Raw genomic sequence first — 24,086 nt, 5'->3', positions numbered from 1 at the left:
GCATAAAGTCCACGAAGAAGAATCCCAGGAGACCTAGGCAGGGGTGATTCGCTGATACGGCAGCTGCGTGCAGAAGGGTGGTGGCCACCATGAGCCTCGCCTCTGGGCTACTGGGCAATGACCTGGCACACGCCTCTGGGGCCCGGTCAAAGCTGAGCAGCATCAAATCGCAGTCACATCTTCTCTGACCTCTCCCTCGCCACAGGTTAAAACGGGGAGCGCAGCAGCCGAGCCCAAGCGACCGCCGTGACGAGCGGGACAATACCACGGCTGCTCGCTGAGGAGAGACGGCCCATGACCCCTGACGTCACTGCCCCCTCCGCCCCCCCGCCCGAGCCGGCGAGGCGCGCATGCGCGGGCTGCCAAGCGGAAGGAGCGGGCGGGAAGCCGCGCGAGACTAGCGCGTGGCGGGCGTTTCGAGCCCTAATCTCGGCGCTGGTCCTGCCCCCTCTGGGCGCCGCTGTGCTTCTGCCCCGGCTGGCAACCCTGCCTCTGCCTTCGCCTTCCTCCACGCCTTCTTCCTCTGTCCCTCTCCTTCTTCCTCACCCCCCAAGCCTTCTCTTATCCTTCCCCCCAGACTACCTTTTTCTCAGCCTTCCCCGTCAGCGTTCCCTTAGCCTTTCCTCAGCCTTCCCGCCATTTTCTGTGTCGCTCCCTCCCTTCTCCGCGCAGTGGCTGAGGCGGAGCGCTGCGGTGAGTACCGGGCGGTGTGGGGTCGTGGCTCGCTTGCACTGGGAGGGCAGTAACCGCCGCAGCACCCCCACTCCCCTTCTTTTCCTCCTTCTGCCCTGTCACGCTGCGGGACGGCTCCTAGCCACGATCCCCTTGGGGCTGTAGGCAGCCGGCGGCTCTTCGAGCTTATGGGTGCTGGTGGAAAGCCCCCTGAGGGTCCCAGTCGTGGCGCTTTGTCTTCCCCGGGCTGGGGACGGGGATGGTGGGCAGCTTCCGAAGGGGTGTTCGTGGTGGCGTCGGCAGGCCTCACGATCTGCATGCACCGACATAGGGCTCTGTGCTTTTCCTTGCTTCCTTCGGACAACGGGCCTCGGTTAAGCGTGGAAGGCAGAGGTCAGTTGGAAGGCTGCCCTGTGGTGTGAAACAACGAATTGTTTCCTATATAGCCTGCGGCTCTTAGGACAGCTTAGATGCGCGCAGCGTTCTAACGGGATGCTGCTTCCTGTCCAGCGCCGATGTCCTCCAGGCCGGCTGGCAAAGGGGCGTTTCCTACTGGAATGTGTCCTGGCAGCAAAGTATTAACTAATGTCAGACTCGGGAAGAAACAAAATCTTCTGCATGTTGCTAGAGCATTGCAGACGAGGACTCCTGATTTTATTAGTAGTTTATCCTGCTTTTTGCTCTCTGTTGAGCTCGTGGTAGGACCCCAAACCTTTAGAACCTTTATTAGAATAAACCTTTATTAGAATAAACTAAACCAGGTTGGAAGAGACCTTCAAGATCATCGTGTCCAACCCATCAACCAATCCAACCCACCCAAACAGCTAACCCATGGCACCAAGCACCCCATCAAGTCTCCTCCTGAACACCTCCAGTGATGGTGACTCCACCACCTCCCCAGGCAGCCCATTCCAATGGGCAATCACTCTCTCTGTATAGAACTTCTTCCTAACATCCAACCTGAACCTCCCCTGGCGCAGCCTGAGACTGTGTCCTCTTGTTCTGGTGCTGGGTGCCTGGGAGAAGAGACCAACCTCTGCCTGTCTACAACCTCTCTTCAGGTAGTTGTAGAGAGTGATAAGGTCACCCCTGAGTCTCCTCTTCTCCAGGCTGAGCAACCCCAGCTCCCTCAGCCTCTCCTCATAGGGCTTGTGTTCAAAAACCCCTCACCAACTTTGTTGCTCTTCTCTGACGGTTTGTTTCCTGCCAAACAGCAAACTTGCTTTTCTTGCTTACTTTCCTTACTTTTTTCACTCGCTGTTCTTTTCCCTCTTTTGACAAGGGTGTTTACACCCATCTGAAGTCAATGCAGGCTTCAGACCAGTTACTCTGTTGAGATATTTTTATGCTAAAGGATTTCTTGTTCCATTTTCAGAGGGGAACTTTTAAATGAAGGTTCTGAAGACAAGTTTCTGCTTGCTGCTGAAGTAGAGGAAAAAAAAACCCACGTTTTATGAGCAAGATCTTGGAGTACAGTGAAACATCACTTTAGTTTTGGTTTTAGGGCAAGCTGAAAGCTCCTGTCATTTTGGAAGAGTCAAAATGTTTGTGGGTGGTTGATGTTATATATATTTATTTTTTTCTAATTGATGTGAGGCAAATTGCTCAATATTTACATCTGTTGATTTTTAATGGATGATAGTATCCTAATTTAATAATCAATTTGTGTGGATTGAGGGAAAACATAAGTGCTTGCAAAGGCCAGGGACTTAATTGAAGTAAAAATGTGTCCTGATTTGATGGACAAAAGCTATCCCTGAAATAAAAATTGATTTCTGGTCTTTGAGTGGCCACTCAAATCCAGAACAGCATTCTTTTCTTTGCTGTGATCTGACACTTTCTTGTTCCTGTGCAGATTGTATTTGATTAAAATACTAAATATTCACTTTAAATGACAAAAAGGAAAAAAATATGTGATGGGCATAGTACACCAAATTCTCTTTTTTTAATCTGTTTGGATCTTTTCTGCTTGCAAAGAAAAAAACAACATTGAATCATGAGCTGTGGGAAAGATTTTGTGGAAACTCTTAAGAGAATTGGATACCCAGAAGCTGATTCGCTTAATGGAGGAGATTTTGATTGGCTTTTCGAGTCTTTGGAAGACAGAGCCTTTGTGGAGTGGTTTTGTGGCAGTGTAAATGAGCAGTGTGTGGTCTCTGAAAAAGAGCTGCAAGAGTGTGATAACCTTTTGAAGTCTGGGAAGCCCATTTTGGAAGGCAGTGCACTGGATGAAGTGCTTAAAACCTTGAATCCTCTGGATTCAAAGAACAGGAGGCAGGAGGAGAAAGATGAGGAAATGAAGGAATTGGAAGATGAGCTTCAAACACTTCAGAAGATCAAAAACCTTCAAATTTATCGGCATAATAAGCTTCAGGTTATGTGTTCTGCAAACAACCATTTGTTACAAACATTAAGAAGCAAAGAGGAAGAAGCACACGAAGATTTGAAGAGAGGACTGAATGTGTTTACTGTAGCAAATAAGAAGCTTAATAGGGAACTGGTGTCGCTTATGGAAGCAGCTAAGAAATTTGTCTCTTTCTTCACTGCTCCAGATGCAGAGCAAAGGGCAGGTGTGCGTCCAGTATTTTTTTCCCAACTTGCTTTGGATGGGTATTTGGCTGAGGAAGAGCAAAGCACTGCAACAGTCACCTCTTATGTAAAAAAACATTTTTGTCAGTGTGTTTCTGAATGGCTTGAAAATTCCCCCAAAGGCAGCTGCCAGCTTGCAGGTCTAGGCAGCCAAGTCACCTGTCATGAGACCGATGAAGTTGGTGAGCAGAGGCAAGAGATAGCCAGGCTCCAGACAGCATACATCTGTGCTCAACATCAGCTCATCCAGATGCAAGTGAGAGAGGAGAGCAGGAAGTCAGCTACCAAATGTGCAGAGGACATGCTGCAGTCCTTAAACAAGGTAAGCTGCAAGAGGGGGCGGAAAGTAGTGGACTGTTACATGGGCAGGTGTGTTCAGCTGGATCTAGTGAAAGGAATGGCTTTCTAATTCAGTTTGTCATTTCAAACTGTAACTGGCTCTCTGTTGTCTGTACAACAAACAAGAGCTTAATTTTGGTTGAGTTTTGTGGTATTGTGGAGCTTGTATGAGAAGTGTATTCCTGTTGATGGTCTGTAGCAAACTTTCAAAGTTGTGATTCACTGACTCTTTTGAAACTCAACTATATTTGTGCCACATAAGTGGATCTGATCATTGAATCCTTAGGCTTAGGTTTGAAGGGACCTTAGAGATCATCGACTCCAACCTCCCCAGTCTCAACAAGTGAGTGACAAGCAGGTATGGCTGCTGGAATTTAAGAATGTGTCACAGCCTTGTATCTTTTAGAATAAACCATTTAGAATAAACCAAACCAGGTTGGAAGAGACCTTCAAGGTCATCATGTCCAACCCATCAACCAATCCAACCCACCCAAACAACTAACCCATGGCACCAAGCACCCCATCAAGTCTCATCTTGAGCCACCCCTGGGCAGTGGGGGAGATTGTGCTAAGATTCACTTAAGTACATGAATCTTGTGTGAACTGAAGAAACATCTGACATGAAGGCAACCATGAGGATATTCACCACTGTTTTGTTTTATGCAGGATCCTAGGAACCAGGAGGACCTGGATGCCAAAATACGGGGTTTAAATGATCAAATCTCCACAATTAAGCAAGACATCTCTCGGATGAACAATGAGGAGCTGCTTCCCCTTCTGAAAGAGAAGGCCCAGCTTTTTTGTGCACCAGTAGTGAAAGCATGCTTGGATCATCAGATTGCTCAGCAGGAAAGTTGTGCTTCAAGACAGGATGCAGTATGCAGGCATTTGATCAGACAGATAGCATCATTTGAACTTCTTGAGCTAGCCTATGAAATGGAGATGAGGAAACTTAAGAAGATCTACTCTCACCTGGAGGGTTTGGTGGAGTCTCTGAAACAAAGCAGTGATGACTTGGAGCAGAGACTGCAGGTGATAACTGAAAGAGCTCAGCATGCAAAGCCAAGGAGCACCATCAGTTCAGAGGATGGGTTCCTTTGCAGGTGAGTGTAATGGTCACTGCTGAACTTGGACTGAATTTACAATAATGCTGGGGAGATACTTTGGCCAGCTCAGCCTTTTCTGTTGCTAAGTCCTTAGCTGTTTGCTTTAATTAGTACCTTGAATTCTCCAGAATGAAACTTTCAAGATCTGAGCCTTGCCTCTTGAAGTTCTTTTTAGGTTTGCCTGAGGAAAAATTGTTCAATTTTCAGTCTTGTTACTGTTGCTGAAGCATTCCCAAGCAAGATCCAGGACATACTAAATATTTAAAGCCAAATCTTTCTTACATGATACCTTGATCTAGGACCTCTTGGAAGTTACTTTAGATTAAACACAGATGTAGGGAGCTGTCCTTAACAGTGATTTCCCAGACGGTGTGCATGGCCTCATCAGCTTACCCCCATGTGGTAGAGGAGAGGAACAGCTCCTGGAATATGTGAGCTGTGTTGAGATGATTTTTATTGCTTCATTTGCCATCTGGCTTCAGTGTCCCCTCACCCATGTAGGAGTGTTTTTCTGTCTAAAAGTCTGCTTGTAGCTCAGGTGGTGCATTAGGAACATGTGTTGTGTTGCTGTCACCTCCAGACTAAACCTTTTGATGACGTGCATTGGACAAATGGGACAACATGGTGTGTTCATGTCTGGCTTTACCTCTTCCTTTCCAGTGGTGCTTTAAATGTTTTGTAGTACTTAAGTGATAGTTGAGTGTGGTCTTGCACAGTGAATAACTGCAAGGATCAGACAGCAGTTGTTTTGTTCCCATTGGGTGTTTGGCAACCTGTAATGCTTTTGCTCATGTTTTGCTCAATGCTTTTGCTCATCTGGGTCGAGGCAATCCCAGGCACAAATCCAGGCTGGGCAGGGACTGGCTGGAAAGTAGCCCTGAGGAGAGAGACTTGGGGGTTGTGGCCGGTTGACGTTGCCCCCTTAAGAAAGGGAACATGGTGGACGGAAGTTGGTAAACGGAAGGAATAGTCTAATTTCATTGGACGAGTGGGAGGAAGCACTTTTCGGAACTGGGAGTGAACTGGACATTTCCAGCACTTCTCAGTCAGTCTTGCTTCCGCCTCTTCTTCAGGCAACAGCTTTCTGTCCTGGGCTTTCTGCCAACGCCTCGGCCTTGAAAACCAGATAACAGGCCTGTATACTAACTCCCTTCCAATTAACACAAACTGCTTCTAACTTTTTTTCCTCTCTTCTCTTTCTCTTTCTATCCCATTCTGGGGAAAGGGGGGGAAGAGAGGGGAGAGCGGAGGTGGGGGACCCCTCTCTGCCGAGGGGGGCACTCTCATTTCTGTGTTACTCTGTTGTATATCTTTGTATATATTGTAGATATTGTAAATTTGTAAATAATCCCCTGCAAACCCTACATCGCTTTGTAAATATAGCTCCACTGCTTTGCTAATTCAGCTTGCGAGTTTTTTTTCCTTTCCCTTCAATTTTTTTTTCCCTTTTACTTTACAAGGGGGAAGGGAAGAGGCTTCTCAGCCTTACCCCTTCCATCCCACCACATTTTTTTTTATTGGCGCCCAACGTGGGGCAGATAATTAGTTTAATTTATTATTTGATTGATTTAGTGTTTTCTAGCTGAATTAGCAAACATGAAGGTGTTGTGGTTTGTGGAGCGATTATTCTTTTCAATTTTTGGGGCTCTGATTTACAGGTATTGTTTGGGTTTGATTTTGGATTACCTGGGTAAATATTTGGTGCGGACAATTTATATGTGGGTTATGTATAGAGTTAAATTATGGTATGGAAAATGTATTAATTTATTATGGCCAGTGAGATACAGGAATGTTACCTCCACCACTCTCCCAATTGAGATAAAGGGTTTTAAGATTCCGCCTGAGGAGACAGTAACTTTAGGTGATGCCTGGGATCCAAAAGTGATTTATTTGATGTGTATAAATCTGTTGCTGGTGATGGTAATCGCATATTTACTGTTCTCTTTACGGCGAGAGAAAAAGGTGTCCAGGGCATGTTTTGTTATTAAAACTAGATCAAAAAGAAAACGCCGTGGCTCTCGATCAGTCCCAGAGTCATCTAGTGATGAGGACTGTGGAGAACCCGTGTCAGTTAAAAAGAAGGCTAAAAAGTTAATTGGTAAGGCAGCTCTAAATGACTTTGCTGATTCTGGCAAGCAGCCAAGGGCATCGGCTGGTATCAACATGGCACCTACTCCTTCTCCCACTCCTTCTCCTTCTTCTTCTTCTCCGTCGGCCATTAATGGAGCAACGTCACTTCCACCCACTCCCTCAGTGGGACCGGAAGTCACTGCCCCAGCAGCTGATTTATCTCAGGACCTGTCAGCTTCCATTAAGGTGGCTGTAAATTCAAACACAGGTCCAGTTAAGGTGGCTCCTTTAAAGACTAGAGCTGGAAAGGGCAAAGATGGAGAAGAAGAGGAGGAGACTGATCCTGGTGAGGGGCCCTCTACTCTAAAAGATCCTGCTCAGGAGGAAGAGAAGGTTTGTTTTAAAGATCTAGCTAACCTAGTGAGATCAAAGCAGGATAGAGATGAAGCTAGGAAAGCAGCTGGCAAAGGTGGTTCTCAGCTTAAAGAGATCCTTAGGAGAATGACAGCAGGATTTTACGGGCAAAGAATTCAGGGAGATGAAGATGAAGATGATATTACGGACTGTTCTTCTCCAAGGGAGGAATTGAGAAATGTCCGTAAAGATTTCACCAGGGCAGATAAGGAGCCAGTTCTAGCTTGGCTTAGTAGGTGTTATGATACAGGTGCTTCAGCTCTAACAGTTGGAGACAAGTCAGCAGCTCAGTTAGGAACTCTCTCAAGGGACAATGGAATAGATAGACATCTAGGTGAAGCTCTCGGTAAGGTTAATCTGTGGATACGCCTTTTAATAGCGGTTGCCCTGAGATACCCTTCCCGAGATGATCTTCCATGGAATCCTAAACCCTGGACTACCATAGATGAGGGAATTAAGCGCTTGAGAGAATTTGCTGTTAGAGAGCTACTCTATGGTGAACATGAAACTCTGAATCCTGATGACATTCCTGTGGGTATTGGTCTTGCTAAAAAGATCATCAAACTTGCTCCTTCTAATTATGCAAACATTCTGGCAAGCAGAATTGTGTCAAGAAGTTATGGTGGAGCTTCTCCCACGGTTGGCCAATTCAGTGATCAAATGAGACAATTGGAGGATAGCATGACACGTGGTTCTTTGGTTTCAGCCATTGAAACTCTGTCTGGAAAAATTGAAAATTGCATGAAGGATCTAAAAGATTCCATATACCAATTGGCACAGAAGGATAATTTCAATTCTTCCTCCAGGTGGGTACAAGTTTCATCTGTGAGGAATACACGTCCTCCAAGGAGGTCATTCCAAAACAGGACATTCCAAAACAGGTCGTTCCAAAACAGACCACCAAGACAATCACGTAGAACTATTTGGATAACTCTGCGTGATCAGTTTGGTGAGAACATGAACCGCTGGGATGGCCAACCAACTGCTAATCTTTTCAGGAGACTGAGGGAATTGCAAAGTGGCAGAACCCAAGGTAGTAATACCAGAAGGGTAGCTGTTACTTCCACAGTTCCCCAGAACGACTCTTATGGCTCCAACAGTGGCTCCAGTTATAACATGCAAAGTTATAACCCTGCACAATATGTGCAATGCACATGTGCGCATGTTCCCCATAACTAGGGGTGCCCTGCCTCCCGCCAGGGGGAGGAGAGGGATAACAGAGACAATAGAATCTATTGGGATGTGTACATCCAGTGGCCTGGCACTTCACAATTTCGGAAGTACAGGGCCTTGGTTGACACAGGAGCTCAGTGCACCATAATACCATCAAATTATCAGGGATCAGAGTCTATAACTATTCTGGGAGTCACTGGTGGATCTCAAGAGTTAAGTAAGGTAGAGGTTAATATAAGTTTAACTGGTAAACAATGGAGGAAGCATACAGTTGTGACCGGACCTGATGCACCTTGTATTTTGGGAATTGATTTTCTGAGAGAAGGGCGTTTCAAAGACCCTAGAGGTTACAAATGGGCTTTTGGAGTAGCTTCAATAGAAATTGATGGACAAAAATTGAAGCTGTCTGCCAGACCTGAACTTTCTGATGAATCTGCAGTTGTGGGACAACATAAGATACAGGACATTAAATTGCCGGTTGCTTCTCAGACTGTGCATCACAGACAATACAGAACCAACCGTGACTCTTTGTTGCCCATTCAGAATCTGATTCGTCAGTTGGAAAGTCAGAAAGTCGTCAGCAAAACTCATTCACCTTTCAACAGTCCAGTGTGGCCTGTGCGGAAGCAGAATGGAGACTGGCGTCTGACGGTAGACTACCGAGCCCTGAATGAAGTAACACCACCTATGAGTGCAGCAGTACCAGACATGATGGAGCTACAGTATGGGCTGGAATCCAAAGAGGCCAAATGGTATGCTACCATAGACATTGCTAATGCATTTTTCTCTATTCCCATAGCAGAGGAATGCAGGCCTCAGTTTGCTTTCACCTGGAGAGGAATCCAGTACACTTTCAACAGGCTGCCAATGGGCTGGATCCACAGCTCAAGCATCTGTCATGCAGTGATCCACGATGCTCTGGAGAAAGGAGGTGCTCCAGAACACATCCAGTTCATCGATGATATCATTGTCTGGGGTAAAACTGCTGAGGAAGTTTTCAAGAAAGGTAACAAAATCATTGACATTCTTCTGAATGCAGGTTTTGCCATCAAACGAGACAAGGTGAAAGGACCTACCACAGAAATTCAATTTCTGGGAGTGAAGTGGCAGGATGGACGCCGACACATTCCAGTGGATGTGGTAAATAGAGTCTCTACCATGGCAAGTCCCACAAACAAGCAAGAGACCCTACGTTTCTTGGGGATAGTGGGATTTTGGAGACTGCACATTCCTGGATACAGTCAAATTGTGAAACCTCTGTATGATGTGACTCGAAAGAGAAACCATTTCCACTGGGGACCTGAACAACAAGCAGCCTTTGACCAGATAAAACAAGAGGTGATTCAAGCAATGGGTCTGGGACCTGTCCGAGATGGTCCAGACATTAAGAACATTTTGTACACGGCTGCAAGTGACAATGGTCCAACCTGGTGCTTGTGGCAAAAAGCTCCAGGTGAGACACGTGGACGACCTCTTGGTTTCTGGAGTCGAGGTTACAGAGGTTCAGAGGCTAATTATACTCCAACAGAGAAAGAAATTTTAGCTGCCTATGAAGGAGTAAAAGCATCTTCTGAAGTGATTGGAACTGAATCACAACTTCTCTTAGCTCCCAGATTACCAGTTTTGAATTGGATGTTCAAAGGCAAAGGATCCACACCACATCATGCCACAGACTCAACCTGGTCTAAGTGGATGGCTCTGATAACACAGAGAGCTCGAATGGGAAATCTTGAAAGACCTGGTCTAGTGGAGGTGATCTCAAGTTGGCCTGAAGGCATCAACTGTGCTAAACCTCCAGAGGAGAAAGTAACTCGTGCTGAGGAAGCTCCTCCTTACAATGACCTTTCTGATGATGAAAAGAAATATGCTTTGTTCACAGACGGTTCCTGTCGTCTTGTTGGAAACAAGCGAAGGTGGAAGTCTGCAGTGTGGAGTCCAACACGCCGAGTTGCAGAGGCGAAAGATGGAGAAGGAGAATCCAGTCAGTTCGCAGAGGTAAAAGCTGTCCAGCTAGCTCTCGACGTAGCTGAACGTGAGAGATGGCCAAAGCTTTATCTCTACACCGACTCATGGATGGTAGCCAATGCTCTATGGGGTTGGCTAAAGAACTGGAAGAAGAGTGGTTGGCAGAGAAAAGGAAAACCCATTTGGGCAGCCAACCTATGGCAGGACATTGCTGATCGAATCGAGAGAATTCCAGTGAAAGTGAGACACATCGATGCTCACATTCCTAAGAGCAAAGCTACTGAGGAACAGCAACACAACCATCAGGCAGATCTAGCTGCAAGAGTTTCTCAAGTAGACATGGACTCTAATCTTGATCTCGACTGGAAACACCGAGGTGAGATGTTCTTAGCTCGGTGGGCTCACGATTCGTCAGGACATCAAGGCAGAGATGCAACATACCAATGGGCTCGTGACAGATCCATAGACATTTCCATGGATGCTATCACACAAGTCATCCATGACTGTGACATTTGTGCTGCTATTAAGCAGGCAAAACGACTTAAGCCCTTGTGGTATGGTGACAGATGGTCCAAGTACAAGTATGGTGAAGCTTGGCAGATTGACTACATCACTCTACCACGTTCTCGTTCTGGTAAGCAATACGTGCTTACTATGGTAGAGGCAAACACTGGATGGTTGGAAACTTATCCAGTTCCACATGCAACTGCACGCAACACCATTCTCGGTCTGGAGAGACAGATCCTGTGGAGACACGGAACTCCAGAGAGGATTGAGTCAGACAACGGAACTCATTTCAAGAACAACCTTGTAAAGAGCTGGGCAAAAGAGCACGGTATTGAGTGGATATTCCACATTCCCTACTATGCACCAGCTTCAGGGAAGATTGAACGCTACAATGGTTTGTTGAAGACCACTCTCAAAGCCATGGGGGGTGGATCTTTGAAAAACTGGGAAAAACATTTAGCACAAGCAACCTGGCTGGTAAATAGTAGAGGTTCAGTGAACCGAGCTGGACCTGCACATTCAGATCTGCTGCGGAAAGTAGAAGGTGATAGAGTTCCTGTTGTTAGAGAAAAGAATCTGTTAGGTAAAACTGTTTGGGTATTTTCACCCTCAGGAGAGGCTAAACCTGTCCGAGGGGTGGTTTCAGCTGAAGGTCCGGGTCACACTTATTGGGTAATGCAAGAGAATGGTGAAATTCAGTGTATTCCACAAAGAAATTTAACTTTAGCTGAAAGAGGTTAATTTTGAACTGCTGTACAGCTACATCGCGTCCAGAGGAAGAATCAACGAGGAATCTACGGTGCACGAACCCTGAGATCCCTGAGAGCCCTGAGTCAACTAAGAGACCCTGAGATTTCCCTGTTTCCCTTTTCTTCGCTTCATCGGTGAAGAAATGAACTGTTTTCCATTTTTCTCATTTTCTGATTTTCTTGGACTTTTGAATCATCTACATCTGAGCATAGCCGGAATGGACTGTGAACTTTACTCACGAACTGTAAATATCGTTTTGGATTGGATGGACAGTATGAACAGCCAATGAAATTGTTTAGAAGGGGTGGACTGTGGCCGGTTGACGTTGCCCCCTTAAGAAAGGGAACATGGTGGACGGAAGTTGGTAAACGGAAGGAATAGTCTAAACTAATTTCATTGGACGAGTGGGAGGAAGCACTTTTCGGAACTGGGAGTGAACTGGACATTTCCAGCACTTCTCAGTCAGTCTTGCTTCCGCCTCTTCTTCAGGCAACAGCTTTCTGTCCTGGGCTTTCTGCCAACGCCTCGGCCTTGAAAACCAGATAACAGGCCTGTATACTAACTCCCTTCCAATTAACACAAACTGCTTCTAACTTTTTTTCCTCTCTTCTCTTTCTCTTTCTATCCCATTCTGGGGAAAGGGGGGGAAGAGAGGGGAGAGCGGAGGTGGGGGACCCCTCTCTGCCGAGGGGGGCACTCTCATTTCTGTGTTACTCTGTTGTATATCTTTGTATATATTGTAGATATTGTAAATTTGTAAATAATCCCCTGCAAACCCTACATCGCTTTGTAAATATAGCTCCACTGCTTTGCTAATTCAGCTTGCGAGTTTTTTTTCCTTTCCCTTCAATTTTTTTTTCCCTTTTACTTTACAAGGGGGAAGGGAAGAGGCTTCTCAGCCTTACCCCTTCCATCCCACCACAGGGGTGCTGGTGGACAAAAAGCTCAACATGAGCTCTCAGTGTGCACTTGCAGCCCGCAAAGCCAATCAGATCCTGGGCTGCATCAGGAGAAGTGTGGCTAGCAGGTCGAGGGAGGTGATCCTCCCCCTCTACTCAGCTCTGGTGAGACCCAACCTGGAGTACTGCCTCCAGTTCTGGAGCCCCTATTACAAGAGGGACGTGGAGGTGCTGGAAGGTGTCAGTCTGGAGAAGAGAAGGCTCCGAGGTGACCTAATTGTGGCCTTCCAGTATCTGAAGGGGGCCTACAGGAAGGCTGGGGAGGGACTGCTCAGGATGTCAGGTAGTGATAGGACTAGGGGGAATGGAATGAAGCTAGAGGTGGGGAGATTCAGGCTAGATGTGAGGAGGAGGTTCTTCACCATGAGAGTGGTGAGACCCTGGAATGGGTTGTCCAGGGAGGTGGTCGAGGCCCCATCCCTGGGGGTGTTTAAGAGCAGGCTGGATGAGGCTCTGTCCAGCCTGATCTAGTGTGGGGTGTCCCTGCCCATGGCATGGGGGTTGGAACTAGATGATCCTTGTGGTCCCTTCCAACCCTGAATGAAACTATGAAACTATGTTTCTTACTAGGTCTCCAAGTCATTAAATGTTGGCTGGTTGCTTTTCCACTTTATTTCCTTTTTTAAAGTTGAAGGAATTAGAATTATAGGACCAAGTGATAGAATAAAATGAGGTGGCCTCAAGTTGCACCAGGGGATGTTTAGGTTGAACATTAGGAAAAATGTCTTCCCTGGAAGTGTTCTCAAAGACTGGAAGAGGCTGTGCAGGGAGGTAGCTGAATGCTCATCTCTGGAGGTGTTTCAAAGAGGCAGAGTTGTGGTGCTGAAGGACATGGTTTAGCACCAGGCCTGGTAGAGTTATAGAATGATTGGACTGCATGATCTTCAAGGTCTTTCCAATGAAAATAATTCTGTGTTTCTATGATCTTCTCTTGACTAATAATGACAGGAGTGCTTGGGAGACTCAAAAAGGCTTTGGTGTCCCATTTCTGTGTTACAGGCTGTATCAGGCTCTGGAAGGAGACAAGGAAAAGCCCCAGTTGTTTAGAACATATGAAAACCTGGAGAAGATGGCTCGGAAGTTAAAGCAGGACTGTGATGCTGCCCAAGATCAGCTAGAAGCATCTTCTAGGGAACAGGCTCTCCAGTTGTCCAAGCTAGAAGGTGATGTGGATGCCCTTTGGGATGCTCTGTACCATGGAGGGAATCAGCTACAGCTGACAAGTCCGGTAAGCCTTTGCCTGATCATTAAAATTATTATGTTAATGTGTGTCATGCTCTTTCCCTGAGTAGAATGTAGTATGAAGGCTGGAAGCACGCAAACCAGCTGCCACATCAGCAGCATTCGTCAGCATAATGACCATGGGAGCAGTATTTAGATCCCTCATAGCAAATGTTCAGTTCTGGACACATTGGCAGGTGGTAAGAATCATAGAATCAATAAGGTTGGAAGAGACCTCAAAGATTATCAAGTCCAACCTGTCACCCAAGAACTCATGATTACTAAACCATGGCACCAAGTGCCACATCCAGTCCCCTCTTGAGCACCTTCAGGGATGGTGACTCCACCACCTCCCTGGGCAGCACATTCCAATGGCTAACAACTCTCTGTGAGGAACTTGGTTTCTGAGCAGATTGTTGCACCTGACTTAGTTTCTGTGAAAGGTACAGAGTGTCCTGTATTACTTTTTAAGTTTATGGTGTGGAAATGATGTTGCTGGAAAACTCACTGAAATTTCTCTTAATTTCAACTGGGTTTGAGTTATTTTTTTTTGCCCTGTTACCTGTAATACCTGAAGAGAATGGTTTGGCCATAGGACATTTTACCTTACAGCAGCCTTCCAGTGTTTAAAAGGGGCTTCCAAGAGAGCTGGAGAGGGACTTTTGACAAAGGGGTGGGATGAGGGGTAATGGCTTCAAACTGGAAGCTGGATTTAGATGAGACTTCAGGAAGAAATTGTTCCCCATGAGGGTGGTGAAGCACTGGAACAGGTTTTCCAGAGAAGCTGTGGAGGCTCCAAGCCTGGCAGTGTCCAAAGGCAGGTTGGATGGGACATTGAGTAACCTGGTTTAGTAGGAGGTCTCTTTGCCCATGGCAGAGGGGCTAGATAGCACTAGATGGTGTTGAAGATCCCTTCCAAACAAAACCATTTTAGCATTATCTGGGTGACTGATCTGGGCAAAGTAAGAACATCAGAATTTTGAAGGGCAGATATAGCAGGACAATCCTACAGACCTCCCAGGTGCTGTGCTAGAGCCTCTTTTAGATGGGAATAGGGTTGTTAAATGCAGCTTGTTAAATAACTTCAGATATCCCAGAAGTGGATTGAGGGAAGTCTTGTCTTACATAATACAGCCTTGGTTAAATACATAAAAATATATTTAGCACTTCCATCTGTCAAGTTAATTTGCAACATATAGACCAGTTGCTATTAAAAAAGGAAGCTCTGTAATTGGAACAATACTTGAGTAGGGATTCTTCCTTATTAAATCAGTCAAATACCTTTCTGTTGATTCAAGTTGCACCTTAAACCATAGTGACACTTCTTTCTATTGCTCCCATTTCTCAAGTAGTCCCTTTAATTAGGAAATAATGTGCAAGTAGGTGAGCAGCCTGCTTACCCCGACCTGAAGAGTGGCAGCTGGGAAAGTTGCAGCTGGTAATTTAATGATTCAGCTTTAAAACTGAATTGGCTTTTTAGTTGTGGATTATTTTTGCTCCCTTTTGTTGTTTGGCTAGGTCTGAAGACTTGCAATTGATTGAAAATGTCATTCAGCTATCTTGTTGAGGCTGGATTTTTGGGGCTCTGAACTCATCTGGTTTAGTAAGCCAAGTAATGGACTCTCACTTTCATAACCTGCTGTCAGTACCATTGCACGAGCTCAGAAGCTGCATATTGAGTGGAATCCTTTATCACCTGGGGTTCTGGGGTTTTTGTGATAACATTTCAGTTGCAAACAAAAGTGGATTCATAGTATCATAGTATCTGTCAGGGTTGGAAGGGACCACAAGGATCATCTAGTTCCAACCCCCCTGCCATGGGCAGGGACACCCCACACTAGATCAGTCTGGCCAGAGCCTCATCCAGCCTGCTCTTAAACACCTCCAGGGACAGGGCCCCAACCACCTCCCTGGACAACCCATTCCAGGGCTTCACCACTCTCATGGGGAAGAACCTCCTCCTCACATCCAGCCTGAATCTCCCCACCTCCAGCTTCATTCCATTCCCCCTAGTCCTATCACTACCTGAGATCCTGAGAAGTCCCTCCCCAGCCTTCCTGTAGGCCCCCTTCAGATACTGGATTCCAAAAGGGAAAAAAGTATATTTCTGGTGAATTGGTGTATTAACAACATAAAGTAATGATTTTTTTTGTTTTATCTTATGTTTTTTTTTGTCAGGAACTTACTGAGCTGTTTCATCAGCTGCAAGCTGATTTAAGTAAACTAAATGAACTCCTTATGCATCTGATTGCTGATGTGAAATCCAAAAGAGACTTTCTGGAGTCCAACAAGCTCCACCAGATGGAAAGAGACTTGTATTTGTATTTTTTCAAAGATGAAGAGCACTTGAAAGAGATGGTGGAGCAGCTTGAGCAGCAGTCTCGGGTGAAAACCAGTGGCCTGGAAGATCAGAACCTCCCTGCCAGTGGTGTTTAAACTTCCATGTACTCTTAAAGGAAAGCAGATGGATGTGAACTGTCTACGAGTTTACGGAGGGACCAGTGTTGGCTTACCAAGGCTAACATTTATCTGTCATTGCAGTGCATGTTGAACTGGCAGTTACCAGCCTTGGTTTGTGTGCTGCTTTACTGTTCTTGGCATCTGCCTGCTGATTCCAAATCTCAGTTTTGTCAGTTCTTTGCTCTGAAGTAATCCATTAGTTTTTGGAATGAATTGCATTCAGGCTGCTCTCTGCCAGCCTGCGTGTTGATTCCCACTGCACAGCGCATGGCACAAAAAGGAACATTTCACACCCTTGGGATAAGTTTTCTTGCATGCTGAGAACCTTTGATATGTGAACTGGAAAATAAAGCAGAGAAGGCATTCCAGATTTTGGAACATGAGGGGATGTGCTCATTCTGAAGAGGGGAGTTTTACAGGACAGATATTCTTTGATTGTTTCCTTTCCAGTTCTCCTAAGAAGACTTGGCTTTGTTAAAAATGTGTTGGAATCTGTACCAGAATCTGTTTCAAGTACCAGGACCATCTGGTTTAAGACCATTCTGATATCTCTTAATGTAACTTGGGGCCTACCTTCTCCATTGAAACCATCCTCATGCTGGCCTCTACACAGGAAAAAAAAACCATTAAGTTTAGCTTTTGGACTCCTGAGTTTGTTCTGTAACTGATAATGATGAGCATTTCAGTTTCATATTACTGCTTCCTTGGGCTTTGTTAGGCTGCTGATCACCTTTTCTGTGGCTTCTCAATGTACCAATGGCCCTAAAGAGGCTTTTACAGTATGAGAACTTCCAGTCTTTGTTGTTCTGCTGGGATCAGCTGCTCTTGCTTTTGGGCATTGCACATACTGATGAAAGTTACTAAATTAGCTGTAACTTCAATAACTACTCTGAAAACTCTTTTGGTAGCAGACTTTTAACTTTTATGGGAGTATAATTTATTTTTAGATGTTGAATTCACTTCCTGGTTGGCTGTAGCTCCATACATCCTAACTCTCTACATTGTGTTTATTAAATACCAAACTTTGTCAGTTCAGTGTTGTCAATATTTATGGTGACTCTGTGTGTTGGTTTTAGCCCCGTTCTCATGCAAAGTGTTTCCTCTGTTTAGTTGATGGCTTCTCATTTGCAGCTGCCCCCTCAGGTTTTAAGTTTGCTGCTTCTTGCTCAGAGAAGTCAGGAGGTGTCTTCACCCCTGTAGGAAAGAAGCATTGCTCTTAATTATCAAAGCTAGGGGAACTTGTTGGGGTTGGGGGGGAAAGAAGAATGCTTCTGCTCCTGGAACATCAGGGAGAAGAAAGCCCTTCTGCCTCTGCTTTTCCTGAGGAGGGTGAATGGCTTCACTTTATTTTTGCCTTGATTTACAGCAGAGTGTAATTGGGGGTTGTTCTCTGGCCCTGATGCAGTGCATGATTTGCATGTGTTCTGTGTTTAGGTTTAATCTTCCAAATGGAACTGGACACATACATAGGATGTGAGGTTTCTAAAGTGCCTTTGTCTGATATCGCTCAGAGGATTATGACAGCTTTGCAGTCTGTTCCTGTAGGAGTTCAGGCTAGCAGAGAGAATAACCAGAGTGAGTAAATCTCAATCTATGTAAGTGTTTCTATTTTCAGCTGAAAACCTGAAACCCAAACAAATAAACAGTGTCAAACTCTAGTCCCTGTTTGAAAAGCGGGGTGGGGAAAGTGAGAGTTTAGGTTTCCAGGTTTAGAAAAGAAACCAAGCTGAAACTGACATTTCCTGGGACTTTCCTGATTAAATGATGCTATGTGGGTGTGAGGAGTTAGGATATTAACAGCACCCTCAATTTCATTGGGCTTTTTCTTCCTGTTCCTGGTATCTGGTATAGAAGTAGATGAGGATTTCAGACTGTTAGTTAACTAATACTGTAAAGTAAATGTATGTGTTGACTGGATTAGCTATTTAAGGATCATTAGAGGTACAGGGACCTTGCCTGTGAACTTTTCCAGGCTTCTGTCTGTCCTTTACACTGCATGTTCATTAGCAAATCTTGCTCAATGTTGTGGATAGCAGGGGTGGGATCTCTGTTCTCAAGGTAGAGTTCTGCTCAGTTTCAGTTGGCTGTTGTCTCTTGAACTAGATCTGGGAAGAATATCTTGCTGTCTTCTTTGTAGTGCTGCTAAATCCTTATTTGCTGCTCTTGTTTGCCCTGTAGGAATTGCAGTTGTCCTCAGCTTACAGGCTTAAACCCAAATTTATTTTCATTGCTTTTAGGGAATTGCCTGTATGTAAAGATTTAGCTGGCTAGTGTGGATTGGGAGAGGAGAAAGTTCACCTCCCCCAATCCTGGCATGTTACTGGGTCTGGTTTAAACTGTGTTTCAAAGAATCCTAGAATGGTTTGGGTCTCAAGGGACCTTCAAGACCATCTAGTTCCAACCCCCCTGTCATGGGTAGGGATCAGGTCCTATCCAACTTGGCTTTGAACACTACCAGGCTTGGAGCCTCTACAGCTCTCCTGTAGCCCCCTTCAAATCCTGGAATGCTGCTCTGGGATCTCCCTGGAGCCTTGCCTCTCAGCCTGTCCTCCCAGTAGAGGTGCTCCAGCCCTCTCATCATCTTTGTGGCCTCCTCTGGACCCACTCTTCCAGTTCCATATCCTTGTGTTGGGGACTTCAGGTGGGGTCTCAGCAGAGCAGAGGACAAGAATCTTTTCTGTCCGCCTGCTGCCCACACTGCTGGGGATCAGCCCAGGACATGGCTGGTTCCTGGGCTGCAAGTGGGTATTGCTGGCTCAGCACCTCCAAGTCCTCCTCAACTCTGCTCTCTATCTGTTCTCTGCCCAGCATATATTTGTGCTTGGGATTGCCCTGAATCAGATGGAGGACCTTACACTTGGCTTTGTTGAACTTGATGAGCATGGGCCCACCTCTCCAACCTGTCCAGGTCCCTCTGGATGACCTCCCTTTCCTCTTGCATGTCCACCACACCACACAGCTTGGCATCATCGGCAAACTTGCTGAGGGTGCCTCAGTCCCAGTTTATTTGTATTTTACTGATAGATCTTTAAAGATTTGTTGTAGTTTTAGGTCCACCCACAGCCAAGCCCCATGTGACTGATTAAATTCTACCTCCAGGAAAACCTTTTTATCTTTAGGGGGTAAATACTAGGTTCAAATAGGACAAATATCTGCCATGTTGAACTAAGAGGTCATCTTACCTCTCCACTTGAGCTTGCAGTGGTCCCATCCACCCTTAAGGAGTTTGAAGGCAAGGATGGCATTGGAATAGGTTGCCCAGGGAGGTGGTGGAGTCACCATCCCTGGAGGTGTTCAAGATATGTGTGAACATGGCACCTGGGGACATGGTTTAGTGCCACCATGGTATTATTTTCATGGTTGGACACTATGATCTTAAAGTTCTATGCCAAGCAGAACAATTCTGTGATGGGTTTCTGCTGCCATCTGGTGATCTGTTTTCATAAACCAGAAATTTGAGGCTGCACAGCACTTAGGATACTGGGTGCTGAAAGAGAGAAATGTAACCTTCATCATCTCTGGAGGATCAATTTCTCAAGAAGAATTCTCTAGCTGTGAAACAAGTCAAAACACTGAATGTAGACTTGGTTACTGTCATTCCTAGGTTATAGTTTTATTGTTGTGGGAATTATCTAGAAACTCAGATTTAAAATGTTTGAAGTTTCCTGGGGAAGGATATGGAAATGTTAGAGCACGTCCAGAGCAGGCCATGAAGGTGATACATGGACTGGAACACCTCTGCTGTGAATCATAGAATCAATAAGGTTGGAAAAGACCTCAAAGATCATCAAGTCCAACCTGTCACCCAACACCTCATGACTACTAAACCATGGCACCAAGTGCCACATCCAATCCATTTTTGAACACCTCCAGGGACGGTGACTCCACCACCTCCCTGGGCAGCACATTCCAATGACGAATGACTCGCTCGGTGAAGAACTTTCTCCTCACCTCCAGCCTAAACTTCCCCTGGTGCTATTTGAGACTGTGTCCTCTTGTTCTGGTGCTGGTTGCCTGGGAAAAGAGACCAACCCCCTCCTGGCTAGGACCCCCCTTCAGGTAGTTGAGAGCAATAAGGTCTCCTCTGAGCCTCCTCCAGGCTGAACAACCCCAGCTCCCTCAGCCTCTCCTCACAGGGCTGTGCTCAAGGCCTCTCCCCACCCTCGTTGCCCTTCTCTGGACACATTCAAGAGTCTCAATATCCTTCTATAAATTGAGGGACCCAGAACTGGACACAGGACTCAAGGTGTGCCCTAACCAGTACTGAGTACAGGGACACAATGACTTCCCTGCTCCTGCTGGCCACACTATTCCTGCTGCAGGCCAGGATGCCATTGGACTTCTTGGTGAGAGCTGGGGCTGTTGGAGAAGGCCCTGGGGAGACTTTAGACCAGCCTTCCATGATTTGAAGGGGGCTATAGGAGGAGAGGGACTTTGTACAAAGGTATGGAGTGACAGGATGAGGGGTGATGGTTTCAAAGTGGAAGAAGCTGCATTGAGACGAGACTTGAGGAAGAAATTCTTCCCGAGGAGGGTGGTGAGGCACTGAACAGCTTGCCTAGAGAAGCTGTGCAGGGTCCAAGCCTGGCAGTGTTTAAAGGCAGATTGGATGAGGCCTTGAGCAATCTGGTTTTGTAGGAAGCGTCTCTGCCCATGTCAGGGGGGTTGGAACTGGATGATCTTGAAGGTCCCTTTCACAAGAGCCTGTCAGGTTTTGTGTGGTCTCACAGTAACAGGGCCAAAGGCTGAAGTTGTGTCTGCAAATAGTGTTTTACTATCTAATGCCAGGAAAAGAGTTAAATGGTGAAGTGTCTAGTTTGGTTTACATGGTTATTTCTTTTTCTTTCATGTCCATATTCCCAGCTTTGCTTTGGGCTGTTTTGCCTTGAAAGAAGACCTACCCCTATTGTTGGTATCATAGTACTGCCTCTTCTAAAGACCATGGAAAATGCTTGTGTGCTTTGTGCCTAATTTGAATTAATTTTTACCTGATGAGGACAGAGCATGCTTTTGTATCTGGAAACCTGCAGGGCCCTTTTAAGCATGAGTGATATTGATTTAAGGGACATGGTTGTCATGGAACAGTTTCTTGCAGTTATGTTAGGGTTGGTAAAAGTGTCAGTAAGGTAACAAGGTTTGTCAGCTGAGTAACAGGCTCTGCTCTCAAGTTTTGTGTTGTAAAATGGTTCCCCATTCTATCTTTTAAAGGCCTAGAGAAGACAGAGGAAAACAAACTGGGTGACAAGGAGAAACATCTGAGATATGCAAAGGCAAGCACATTGTAAGATTGAAGATGACTAAGAGCAGACTTTCTAGCAGATTTGGTCTCTCAGTTTCTTGCACACACTCATGGTTCACATAACTTTCTTGCATCTTATTTTTCACTTGATCTCTATTTACTTTTGAGAGTCTTGGCCCCACTTCTGTTACCCTGTTAGAGGAAGTTTGCCTTTTAAGACAGACTGATCAGAACTCAATAAGGTTGCCATGTTTAGCTAGCAACCAGGGTTTAAAAATGCTCTCAGACCTCTGTCACTGAGACATCACTACCATGTAATCATTGAGTGAGCTGCCACATGAAAAACTGCTCTGTACCAGGAAGTTCAAGTTTTGATTCAATCACCTCTGTGAATTCGGCTTTATGTGGCTGCAAGTGAGTGCTAGTGCAAGAATGGGAATGGGTAACTGCAGCAGCCCCAGCTCAGGCTGTGCTTGTGGGATCTGTGGAGTTGACTGAGAAGCTGCAGATGCTGCAAGCATACTCCTGTCTCAGCTGCACACATCAGCAAGTCCACTCAGGCCACTCAAAATACAGAAGACTGCTCTCTCCTGTGGGCTGGGCTAGTTTTGTACAAAAAAAGAGCAGCTCATAGCAGCTGTGGGTGCCCATGGAGGGTAGTGGTTCCCCTAAGGTGACTCTGGTTGGTGCCAGCATTTTGTTCATGGAATATCATTTCACTCAAAGCTTTATCTACATTAACTCCTGTATGTCTGTCTCTCCTAACTGGTGCACTAAAAGTGCTCCATTTTCCCAGGAGGCTCATGATTCCACGACTGCCTTGTTAAAAACATCTGCCAGCCCTGAAAAGGCCACAGCTGGTCAGCTAGTCAGGACAGTCCACACTGATGAAATCCTTTGCTCTCAAGATACCAAAAAAGTGAGCTACCACCAGGATTTAGACTGGACAAGGTGGGGGTGTACAGAAAGAAATCTTTCAGTGGAAGCAAAAAACCTGAAGGCTGGTGAAAAGAAGACAGCTACTCCCATGAAAAGAAAGCAGGATGTGCCTGCATGTTGTTCAGAGAAAGCAAGGAGATTACCTGCAAAGCCTTCTTCACATGAAAGAAGATACAACAGTGGACAAACAGTGCCTCCTGAGAAGGATCTTTGTGATACCAGCAAGCTGGGATTTGAGGGGAGAAGAGAATTGCTTGCATCTATAGAGCAGGCAGTGGCTTTTGTAACTACTATGGTGTACCAAGACGGTTCTTCACAGCTCAGCTCAGAGCAGGTTAGTGAGTGCTTAGGGGACTGAACATTTCTCTGAGGAAAGGCTGAGAGAACTGGGGCTTTTTAGTCTGGAGAAGAACAGACTGAGGGGGGAATCAAGTCAATGCTGATCAATACTTACAAGGTGGGTGGCAGGAGGATGGCACCAGGCTTTTTTTCAGTGGTGCCTGGTGACAGGACAAGGGGTAATGGACACGAAGTTCCATCTGAACACGAGGAGGAACTTCTTTAACTGAAGGGTGACAGAGCCCTGGAACAGGCTGCCCAGAGAGATGGTGGAGTCTCTATCTCTGGAGACATTCCAAACCTGCCTGGGCATGGTCCTGTGTGATCTTCTCTAGATGATCTTGGCAGGGGAGTTGGACTTGATGATCTCCAGAGGTCCCTTCCCACCCCTACCTTTCTGTGATTCTGTGTTGTGCTCTATTTAGAGTTCCATTTGCAGAACCATTTGAACTGTGCATGTAGCTCTGGTAAACACAAACCCACGTTCACTGGGAGCTTAGAGTCTGGCCCATTTTTGTATGCTATTGCTTGCCAAAATGTAAAATGAGGCAAACCTTAATACTTCTGACTGAACTAAAACATAAACAAAATAAACCCACTTGGGCTAAGTGGGAATTTGTTCCTGAGAGTGAGGCTGCTTGCATTAGAATATTTCTCCCCTCCTTTTTGCTCTGTCACTGTGGATTTTTGTTTCAAGGCTGAAACACTTGCATGCCCCTCTGCTGGGTCAGGGGTGCATGCACTAACTACTGTCTGTCACAGGTTTTATGTTGTAAAATAGAGATATCATTTTCTTCATGGGATTGCATCAAATCTGTCAGAAGAAACATTGTTGTAATTCTGCTTAACAGGCCTTAACCTCAGCAGTGAAAGGAGTTGTTGTGCTAGTGAAGACTCAGACTGATCACCCTTGCCCTCCCAGTTGCTCCTCAGCTGACTACACTTGGAAAGCTGCTCATGAGAAGGATAGATTAATTTATTTGAAAACTGAGTCATCATCCCTTTGGGAAAAAGAACAACAGGCTCACAAGAAATTTGCTTGGTAGGAAAAGATTGTTTGCTTTACAGGAGCTTTTAGCCACAGTGGTGGTGCTTATGTGGCACAGGGTTAATTTTAGACATCCAGTTCACTGAATTTGATATTAGCTGGTTCAGTTCTGTGCCAGGCCTGGGCTAATAGAAATCAAGTAAGAATGGAGTGCTCCTTTGGGCTCAGTGTGTCACTAACTGCAGCCCTGTAGAACTAGATTCTAGAGCTTTGGAGTCCTCAACACAGGAAGGACATGGACCTGATGGAGTGGGTCCAGATGACAGCCACAAAAATGATCAGGGGGCTGGAGCACC

The 24,086-nt window shown here is 45.8% G+C and overlaps 2 protein-coding genes across 2 annotated transcripts in view; both read left to right on the top strand.

Annotated features, from left to right (window-relative positions):
- The first annotated feature begins 434 nt into the window (after window positions 1-434).
- HAUS3 (HAUS augmin like complex subunit 3) lies at window positions 435-17,247 on the top strand. Its single transcript, XM_068149593.1, has 5 exons — window positions 435-693; window positions 2,048-3,583; window positions 4,267-4,703; window positions 13,544-13,772; window positions 15,944-17,247. Exons 2-5 carry the CDS (start codon window positions 2,669-2,671, stop codon window positions 16,199-16,201), a joined length of 1,839 nt encoding a protein of 612 aa, XP_068005694.1. The 5' UTR covers window positions 435-693; window positions 2,048-2,668; the 3' UTR covers window positions 16,202-17,247.
- A 426-nt stretch (window positions 17,248-17,673) lies between these two features.
- The window catches only part of POLN (DNA polymerase nu), a 74,831-nt gene continuing 68,418 nt past the window's right edge, over window positions 17,674-24,086 (top strand). Inside the window, exons 1-4 of the mRNA XM_068149739.1 lie at window positions 17,674-17,800; window positions 21,434-21,495; window positions 22,261-22,737; window positions 23,594-23,784. Coding sequence (XP_068005840.1) covers window positions 17,674-17,800; window positions 21,434-21,495; window positions 22,261-22,737; window positions 23,594-23,784 — 857 coding nt within the window. The remainder of the gene's footprint in view (window positions 17,801-21,433; window positions 21,496-22,260; window positions 22,738-23,593; window positions 23,785-24,086) is intronic.

This window comes from Melanerpes formicivorus, unplaced genomic scaffold (assembly GCF_026170545.1).
Source record: "Melanerpes formicivorus ecotype bairdi unplaced genomic scaffold, bMelFor1.0.p_v2 SCAF_18, whole genome shotgun sequence".
Classification (NCBI taxonomy): domain Eukaryota; kingdom Metazoa; phylum Chordata; class Aves; order Piciformes; family Picidae; genus Melanerpes; species Melanerpes formicivorus.
This window is presented reverse-complemented; position numbering and strand designations above follow the sequence as displayed.

Coding starts and splice junctions, on each gene's coding strand:
- HAUS3 (XM_068149593.1), top strand. CDS start 2,669: ATGAGCTGTGGGAAAGATTTTGTGGAAACTCTTAAGAGAATTGGATAC. Junction 4,704..13,543: donor GAGGATGGGTTCCTTTGCAG/GTGAGTGTAATG, acceptor TCTGTGTTACAG/GCTGTATCAGGCTCTGGAAG. Junction 13,773..15,943: donor AGCTACAGCTGACAAGTCCG/GTAAGCCTTTGC, acceptor TTTTTTTGTCAG/GAACTTACTGAGCTGTTTCA.